Raw genomic sequence first — 10,311 nt, 5'->3', positions numbered from 1 at the left:
AGGGACATACTGGAATCTCTTGCTGACATCCAATGGCTGATGTCCTCGTCCAGCCTACTCCAAAAAGAGTCCATCATGGTACAGTCAGCGCAATCACTTCGGGTGCATGAGTTCTGTACACGATATGTTATGTAAACTACGCCAGATTGTGTACAGACCTCACAAACTGGAAGTGATAGCGCGCTAAACGTTGTTGGACATGTATTAGAGGTGTATTAGAGGTAAAAAAAAAATATATAAATACTGTTCAATTTCTCGCACAAACCAATTGTTTTATGTCTTAAGACATCAGTGTGTCATCACAAGCCGCAGGGTTTAATTTGGATTTGTCTGTGCATGTTTTTTTTACTCTCATAGATTTTGTTACCATTCACATGCATTATACGACTGACAGACCGCAACGGTTGGAGTTAAAAATCTTAATTTGTGTTCTACTGAAGAAACAAAGTCACCTATACCTTGGATGCCCTGGGGGTAAGCAGGTCAACATCAAATTTACATTTTTGGGTGAACTATCCCTTTAAACTATTTATTTTAGCTTTTGTTACTTCCTTAAATTTATAGGTTAGTTTTTCAGTCACTTAACTCTTTACCCTGTCTGGTACTAATTTAATGTTTGAGTGTGTATTTGTCTGTGTCATGAGACTCCACTGACTGCTGCTGCCCAAGTCTCCTGTCCAAGACCTCTGTTGTGAGACTGTCTCTGGACGGTTCAGTTGTTACACCTTGTTCCCTTTATTAATAAATCACAATTCACTGCTCATCTCTGATGGCAGGCAAATTACTGCAGAAAACCAGTTCATACCAAGAGTTCACACACTTGCTCTTGCCACTGTATGATCCCTGTCAATCAAACTGAACAGACTGCATTCAGTCACTTCTGCTGTCTGGACGAGATGCTTTCCATTTGACCCACAGAAAGATTTACATTCTTACACAATTACTGTCACAACGGCTCATTATTGATTTTTAATGATTATGGTATTTTTCTATGTTAAAGTTCAGCCCCTTCTTCCGCATGTAAATGTGTAGCAGAAGTGAAAGTGGTCTGTTCCAGTCCAGATCCTGTAACCAATCAAAGAGTGAGACTGAAAATCCCATTTGCATTTTTCAGGGTGGAGTGATTGTGATCCTCTCAGAATAGAGCAGCTCTGTCTCCAGAGACCATGTTCAAACCCCAAGAGCTTTATTTGACATTTACTGCTACATCAACCTTCTGAAAAGCACCTGCATCTTCATCTGTTAGTTGAATGATGTTATCAGACACAAAGTGAACTTGTTGGAAGCTTTATTGAATGTTGCAGCAAACACAGCAGATTGAAAGATCACACAGTGCTTTGACACATGCGAGCTCTCTTTCAGTATTGAGTTGTAAATCACTACAGCTGCAGCACTAGACTCATGTGAATCCTGCCTGACACAGGACACTCAGATACGGCTCATCTTCAGGAGAGAAACATCAGCACTCAGAGCTCTTGTGGAACGAGACCTCATGAGGAGCTCCATCATGTGTTACTCTGCAGACGTACACCTCTCCCGCTTCCCAGCGTGCTTTGCTGAGGGTCAGGACGCTACTGCGGCTGTAGCGGCCGTTCTGCTGGCTCTCTGCGCTGGTCAGAACCCCCTCGGTGACCTCTGACCCGTCCAGTGTCCAGCTCACCAGCGCCCCCTGTGGAGAGTAAGAGCTGAGCAGGCAGAGCAGTGCGGCTGAGCCTCCAGAGATCTGCAGAGAAGAGGGCGGCAGCAGAGACACTGAGGGCTTCACTGTGGGACCAGCTGCAGGAGACAAACACAACACATTCACAAACACAAAGAACACACACTGCACTTTCATTCACAGCATTTCAACAGCAGGACAAATCACAATCACAATCTGATCCTTCATGTCCTTCAACATCACTACAGCTGATATATATACAATATACAAACTACACAATCACTATATACATTTACATCAAACCTCATCAATCAAACTCAACATTGTAATACACCGACTGATTTCATCACAGCAGTTTTTAACTCTGAACATAAAGTTCTTACATTTTACTGAGATATTCAACTCAAAATGAAACTCAGTTTCATACAGAATTAAAAGTCACACATAAATTGTGTTTGTATTATAAAGCACTGAATTATAATCACAACATGAGCAAAAGAGATTCAGTATCATTGACTAAACTACAGAAAGTACAACATTTACATTCTGATGTCACTTTTCTCCATGTATGATATCTACAATAAAAAATGAACTATATATGAACTCAGTGAAGAAATAAATGAAGGAAAACAAACCTGTAATAAACTCAATAATCTCATAGTGAGACGCTTTATGGAAATATGTTTAGATTTTGTTGTTGAAAGGAATAATGCCGTTCTTCTGAATGTATAAACATGACAATATCATTGATTTAGATTAAATAATTATTAAACAATATCAGTAACACTGAAAGCCTTTATACACAATGCATTATAAAAGTATTTTAATGCATTAATTATAAATTGTTATACACATTATAATGCATGTATGATCTCATGAATAACTGTAACCACAGTTATAACACATTATAATATTATCTATTCATTGTTACACCTTTAGAAATTATAATACATTAAAACTCACGACAAACAACCAATTTCAGATGCAACAAGGAATTAGCAAATATTATAATGCATTTTAACTTTGATTACAATTATTAATGAAAAGATATAAGGCATTATAATCTACATTATGAATATCTTTATAATGCATTATACATAAAGGCTTCAAGTAAAGTTTCAGCACAATATCTAATAATCATTATCATTAATACATGTTGTTCTTGTTTCAACTGTAAAACACTTTCTGAAATCTAAACTGTATTTTTTTTATTAGGTAATTAAATAGACAGACTTACCGATCACCAGTTTGGTTCCTCCACCGAATGTCCACCACAGTGATAAAATCTAATGAAACGCTCGTACAAAAACCTCTATTCCACTCGAGTGAACACACACTCCAGCAGAGAGAGAGAAACAACACTTCAACACACTGATATTAGAAGCTCCCCAGCTCTTCTCAACACTCACTCATTCAGATTGACTCAATGATTTCTGATATAACACTGTGTAAAGAAATATATTGGATGAACTGTGACCTCTGAGGTGACCTTTGACCTCTTTGATCATGGATGATGTTGTGGAGTTTCTCATAATGATGCTTCTGTTCTTCATATGCAGCTCAATCTTCAGGATTCACAGAAAAAAACAAATAAATAATCAATAATTCTGAACATGTCAGATGCTCATTGTTTAATCTGCTCTCATATGATCTGATTATGAGTCCTGATGAACTTCAGAAAATGTGGGAGAAATAGACATTACAATATTTCCCAGACAGCAACACGTCAACATTGATTCCTAAGACCATAATGGACTTTTTTTCTGGTTTACTCTAAATATAATAAAACTGATATTTAGATCTTAATTTCTCATTGTTAACATGATTTTAAAGGTGCTTACAATGATCTACACTCATGACAGACTCTAGTGTCTGCAAAACATTTCACAATTAATCAATATGTATAATTAATCACTAAATGGTTGAACAACATTATTCTGAAAGTAAAATCTTCTATGTCTAGTGTGTGTGAGTTTGTTCTGTGCACAAGCTGTTGTAAATCCTGCCCACTCCTTTGCATTGTCAGCACATGCTTCAGTCTGAGAGTGTTTATAGTGCTGTGAGTTTAACACTTCATGACTGAGAGCAGAACAGAACACAATCTTCATAATCACACAAGAACAACAATGAACACCATCAACATCTTCATCTGGACTCTCACTTTGATTGCTCAAGGTTTGTACTAAAATATTCATAAGGATTAGAATTTCTTTAAGATTTAAAATATATATAATTTTAATTTCTCTTTTTTTCAGAGTGTAGAGGACAGTACACAGTAACTCAGAGTCCATCAATAACAGCTCAACCAGGAGAAGACGTCAGAATAACATGTAAAACCAGCAGTGAAGTGTATAATGGTGATCGTTTAGCCTGGTATCAGCAGAAACCTGGAGAAGCTCCTAAACTCCTCATATATCGTGCATCATACCTCCAGTCTGGAACTCCATCTAGATTCAGTGGCAGTGGATTCAGAACTGATTTCACTCTGAGCATCAGTGGAGTCCAGACTGAAGATACAGGAGATTATTACTGTCAGAGTTATAACAGTGGTCCAGTAGTCACACAATGATAAAGAGTCGTACAAAAACCTGTGTCAGTCAGACGTCACAGTGACTGCACTGATACAGCTGAGAGATACTGCAGCTGCTGATGGACCATCACACACAACACAATGGTAGAATCACAGCCGTGCTGATATTCAGTATGTAACCCAGTACAATACAGTTTTACAGTTAATGGGCTTATTTCAGATTTATTTGTTTTTGTTTGGTTCTAATCCAGAACTTTAATGTGAGTGAATTTCACGTTGATATATTGTGTGTATGTATGCCTTTAAGGATACGTGATCATATAGCAAGTTTGATTGTTGTGCACATGTGTAAAACGTGGTTTTAACTAACAAGTTCGGTATTCCTTTATTTTATTGGTTTATGAGAGTTTTAAGTCACGCCTCTGATGCTGCGTGAGACTGTGTGGGGCTGTGAGCGGGAGAGTCGAAGAGAGCTAGGGACAAGTGTAGTCGATTGAAGAGTGACGCTGAGAGATTGTGGTGAATAAAAGTATTTATAGTCGATAAATCATCGATATATATATATATAAATTGTGTATAGTGACCTGTGTAAGACACACAAGTGTTGAAGTGGAAGTGTTTTGTTTTGTTACTCAGTTCTGTGTATGTTCGTTTAACATCGCGGCCTGTAATCCAGTCTATCGCGGCCATTTTATATGTCGTTTAGTGTTGCCGATCGCTGACGGCGCAGTTATAAATATAACGGCTGATAGACCCAATGACTAAAGACTGTTCACGCTGTGGTCTTACACAACGAGGGAGACATTGAGGACCAGATAGCGCCCCAAATACCCGTGTTATTTGGGGTTCCTCTGGCTACGAGGGAGGTGCGTGTTGTCGGCTGAAGAGGACGAGCGCGCGAAGCGGCGCGAGATCGAGAGAGAGAGCGAGGAGCGGCGCTAGAGCGAGCGAGGAACGGCACGAGACCAGGAGAGCGAGAGTGCGCGCAGAGCTGCGCGAGGCCGCCTACAGGATTCCGGATTCGCTGTTACGAAAAATATAACTTTTGTCTTACCTATAACGTAACGTTAGCCGTCGTCTCCCTTCCTTGTAACGTTACTTGACTTGATGCATTAACGTTACATCCTTGCCAAAAAGTTAAATCCATGTTATTCCTCTCTTGTTATTCCAAGCATGCTTAATTCACTCATCATTTCAGCTTTAAAAGTCCACTTCATGTCATGGTGACGGATGACAAAAGCGTCTTTGCAGATTTGCATTTCGCCTCAAGTTAACTCGCATAATAACTTTGACAGTTTACCTTTTTGAACTATAATAACGATTGCTCGTTCGGTGGCCGCTGACGTCAGCATTATTTATTTGCTATCATCTCTGTGAGCCGAGTCTGTTCACCAAAACTTTAAGGTGAAATAAGACGGTTCATTCATATTATTAGTAAAGTCAATCACAGCGGAAGCTCGGGTTGCCATAGAAACATGGGACTGCACATGCGCGTTGACTGGAGCAACCTGAAATATGAGCTTTTTTACGCAATTTTAAAAATAGAAAATATTTGTGACAGTTCACCTGAGATTTTGTTGCTGATTTGAAATATATTATTTAAATATAAGTTCAAATCAAACTTCAACAGTGCGTCACACGTAGGCTGTTTGTCCACAATAGCCAATGCATGAAGGACGCCCAGACAGAAGAGTTTAACGTGGGTTTAACTTCTTTATATTCGTAGTTTTTTAGCTTTTTTTCCGCACATCACTCATGAAGGTATCCATTATTATTATTACCGTGCGCTTGCAGAGAGAGAGAGAGAGAGAGAGAGAGAGAGAGAGAGAGAGAGAGAGAGAGAGAGCGAGCGTGAGGCGAGCGAGCGAGCAAGAGAGAGAGATCGCTCGTGTTTTTCTTCTTTCTTTTTTTTAAACCTTATTTCCCGGCTCACACTTTTCTTATCCTAATTTTACAAGTTGCAAGTTACAAAAAACAAACAAGCAGTGCTGACTGACTCTGATCACGGGCAGGTGTTCTCCGAGTTCCGATCGACTCGGGTATTACACACAATGTTAAACAGACCCGGGTCGGGTCCCGGGTCCACGGGTCCACGGGTCTCGGGGGCTCCGTGAAGACCTCTACTCTGCTGGTGTTGTGTGAGTGCAGATACGCCATTGACTCTAAGAGCACACCTCCTGAAGTGTCATGGGGAGACAAGAAAGCCATGGTCAGTCATCGTTATCCAGACACCGGAATCAGCATCTGAAACAGATTCTGGAGGTTTCACTGCGAAGTTGACAAAGTTCCTGATGGAAGAAGGAAAGTCTCTCAATGATGTTCAAGCTTTGCTTTCTTCACACAGTGCCACAAACAGTTCCCCTGAATCAATTATACGTGCCATGGGTGAAGTACTGGAAAAAACGGTAAAGATCCCGAGTGATAGCAACGCATACCAACGCCTTCGCACCTTTTCAGCTGTAGTTCCAACCCCCATCGGAGAGGAGAACCTGGAAAACTGGATTGACCAAGCCAGGCTGATGATAACTGAGTGTGACTGCTCCGAGAAAGAAAAGCGCCGTAGAATTGTGGAAAGCCTCAAGGGTCCTACATTGGATATTGTAAGAGCTGTCCGATTCTCCAATCCTGAAGCGAGTGCCTTGCAGTGCTTGGAAGCGTTGGAGAGCACCTTTGGATCATCTGAGTCTGGTGAGGATTTATACTTCAAGTTTCGTCTTATGCGCCAGGGCATGGGGGAGGCGCTGTCTGAATTTCTGAGAAGGATGGAGAAGACCCTCAGCAAAGTAGTGGAAAGAGATGGACTGTCCCTCAGACTGGTAGATAAAGTGCGAGTGGAACAGCTGATTAGAGGAGCTGTGAATTCCGACATGATGTTACTCCAACTGAGTCTGAGAGAAAGAACAAGTGACCCACCGTCTTTCCTGAGTCTGTTAAAGGAAATACGTGAGGCAGAGGAGAGTGAAGCGGCCCGCCACAGAATGTCTGCCAAAGAAAAAGCCATACAATTCCATGGAGAGTAAGAAACCAGCACCTCTGTCATCCAGGAACTCAAGGCTGAGCTGCAAGAATTGAGGACTCAAATAAGTGGAGGTGAGCCCAAAGCTATGTCTACTTCATCATTAGAGATTAAAACTAAAGACAAACCATTCAAGAAGATTGAAAAAACGGAGAATTCGGAAGTACAAGAGTTAAAGAGACAGGTCGAACACTTACAGCAGCAGTTGGCAGTTCTGAGTGTCAGTTCCACTCGAGGCTCATCTCATGGTCCAGAGCAGCGGCAAAAACCATCACAGTCTGTTTCCACGTCATTAAGACCCAAGCCAGCCAGAGCCAGAGACGACTACTTCTGCTACAGGTGTGGAGAAGATGGTCATATTGCCACAAAATGTCAAGTTCCACCAAATTGTGATCAAGTGATTCAGAAGCTGATTCGTTCTTTGCGGCAGGCAAAGAGTGGAAAGCACGAGACAGATGAAAATAGAACTGTTCCAGAACAAACCTGTATCTCCAGAAAGAGCCAGACAAACATCCATGCGCTCAACTGTGTTCCTAAGGGACTAGTAGGACCGGCATCAACTGTAGACGTGAAGCTGAATGGCCAATTATGTCAAGCACTGTTAGACAGCGGATCACAAGTGACCATCGAGTTTGACAGTTGGTTTTCCAAGAACCTGCCTGATGTGCCCATTCACCCCTTGACTGGATTATCTATATGGGGCCTCAGTTCTTCCAGTTACCCTTATAAGGGATATATCGTGGTTGACGTCACCTTTCCTGCCTCTGTCATGGGTGTGGAGGAGCCACTTTCCATCTTGGCACTTGTATATCCTGAACCCCAAGGTCCTTCCCAATTGCCAGTTATTATTGGTACAAATGCCAGTTTCTTCAAACGTCTTGCTGCTCTTAGCCATGATACTGACGGATCCAGTGTTGCATGTGCTTTGAGAATCCAGACTCGACACCCTGCCATCTATCTGCTGCCACAGCAAGAAACTGAAACCCATTATGACAAGCCTGAAGGAAAAGTGAGATGGATAGGGCCTGGTGATTGTGTAGTTCCATCAAAGGGAGAAGTGTGTGCCCCCTGTAAAATGGAGACTGATCTGCCCTTGCGAAAAGATATCTTTGTGATAGACAGCCCAGAGGAGGATCATCTTCCAGCCGGAACATTTATAACCCCAGTAGTACTCCCATCTTCAGCAGTTAAAGATCAACGTGTCCGAGTTCTACTCCAGGATGTAACATCCAAGGACATCTCCATTCCTGCTGGCACGGTAATTGCCAATGTGTATCCCACCGACACCATTACAGTATCTTCTGGAGAACAGACATCCCAAGAAATAGACCCAAGTTTGTTTAATTTTGGTGAGTCATCCATTCCTGGGAACAGAAACTGCGCCAGAAATTATCAAACAGAGGTTATGTGTTTTCTACCAATGAATGGGATGTGGGATTAGCTCGAGGGGTTGAGCATCCTATCAGACTGAAAGACACCAAGCCATTCAGAGAACGTTCCAGACGCATTGCGCCTGCGGACATTGAGGATGTACAACGTCATATCAAAGAGCTGTTAGCGGCTGGAATCATTAAAGAGTCGAGGAGTCCGTATGCGTCGCCCATTGTAATAGCCAGTAAGAAGAGTGGGGCAATCAGGATGTGCTTCGATTACCGAACTCTAAATGCTCGTACTATCCCTGATCAGTACACCACTCCGAGGATCGATGATGCCCTGGACTGTTTGGCTGGTAGTAAATGGTTTTCTGTACTGGACCTCCGCAGTGGATATTATCAAATAGCCATGGCAGAGGAAGATAAAGAGAAGAAAGCGTTTATCTGTCCCCTGGGATTCTTTCAGTTCGAACGTATGCCTCAAGGAATTACTGGAGCTCCAGCAACATTCCAGCGGCTAATGGAGAAAGCAGTTGGTGACATGCACCTCCTCCAAGTCATAGTATAACTCGATGACATCATTGTGTTCGGGCGCACACTTGAAGAGTATGAAGAGAGGCTGTTGAAAGTCCTAGACCGTCTGAGAGTGTGGCTTGAAAGTATCGATCGAAAAGTGCCAGTTTTGCCAGTCTCAGGTTCAGTATGTGAGTCATATTGTGTCAGCTGCTGGAGTATCCCCAGACCCAGCCAAAATTTAAGCAGTAACACGCTGGAAAATGCCCACCGACCTAAAATCATTAAGGTCATTCCTGTGGTTTTGTGGATTTTATCGGCGATTCATAAAGGATTACTCTGCCATTGTGAGGCCTTTGACAGAGCTCACTAAAGGTTACCCACCAACATCTGGGCAACACAAGAAAACGACAGATGGCAAGAACTACTACAAAGCATCTGAGCCATTTGGACAGCGTTGGGATGACACCTGTACAGCAGCTTTTCATAAAATAATTTACTGTCTCACACATGCCCCAGTACTCGCCTTTGCTGACCCCAACAAGCCATATGTACTGCATGTAGATGCCAGTCTGAGCGGACTTGGAGCTGTTCTGAATCAGGAGCATTCTGGTGGACTGAGGCCCGTGGCCTTTGCAAGCAGGAAACTGAGTGCATCCGAGCAACGTTACTCCATTCATCAGCTAGAGTTCTTGGCGCTCAAATTGGTGGTTGTGGACAAGTTCCATGACTATCTATATGGAGGACAGTTTGTGGTGAAAACAGTCAACAATCCACTTACCTATGTGTTGTCCAGTGCCAAGCTGAGTGCGACGGGTCATCGTTGGTTAGCTGCATTAGCTACCTATAACTTCAGCTTACAATACAAGCCAGGAAGTCACAACATCGACGCGGATGTATTGTCTCGCTATCCCTGTGAATCCACTGCTTGCTCTAAATGGAAGGAAATACCAAAGTCAGGAGTAAGAGCCATCTGTCAGTTAGCAGTGACTACTGAAAGTGAGGAGTTATCATCCAGACTCGTGGATCACTTAGGCTTTCTTCACTTATTTCACCTCAGAGTATTCCAGAGGCATTCTCTTGTCCCACAGCTTTGGGTCTGGGTCACATGGAACAGCTGACTAATGCAGAGTTAAAGAAAGCTCAAGAGGAGGACCCTGTGGTTGGTGTAGTGAAGCGAGAAGTGGAGTCAGGGAAAATACTTACAGCTGCTGGGAGTTCC

The 10,311-nt window shown here is 42.3% G+C and overlaps 1 protein-coding gene and 1 gene segment (V, D, J or C); one reads left to right on the top strand and one right to left on the bottom strand.

Annotated features, from left to right (window-relative positions):
* Nucleotides 1–1,273: 1,273 nt before the first annotated feature.
* On the bottom strand, nt 1,274–6,395 carry LOC307121289 (immunoglobulin lambda constant 7-like). The segment is given in 3 exons: nt 6,312–6,395; nt 2,895–2,943; nt 1,274–1,776 (listed from the first exon to the last, which is right to left on the bottom strand).
* Nucleotides 3,735–7,336, top strand: LOC307122051 (paraneoplastic antigen Ma1 homolog). The gene is made up of 2 exons (XM_079809856.1): nt 3,735–3,832; nt 3,913–7,336. Exon 2 carries the CDS (start codon nt 6,479–6,481, stop codon nt 7,205–7,207), a length of 729 nt encoding a protein of 242 aa, XP_079665982.1. The 5' UTR covers nt 3,735–3,832; nt 3,913–6,478; the 3' UTR covers nt 7,208–7,336.
* Nucleotides 7,337–10,311: the final 2,975 nt, after the last annotated feature.

The sequence above is a fragment of the Gobio gobio genome, assembly GCF_949357685.1.
Source record: "Gobio gobio genome assembly, chromosome: 25".
Classification (NCBI taxonomy): domain Eukaryota; kingdom Metazoa; phylum Chordata; class Actinopteri; order Cypriniformes; family Gobionidae; genus Gobio; species Gobio gobio.
This window is presented reverse-complemented; position numbering and strand designations above follow the sequence as displayed.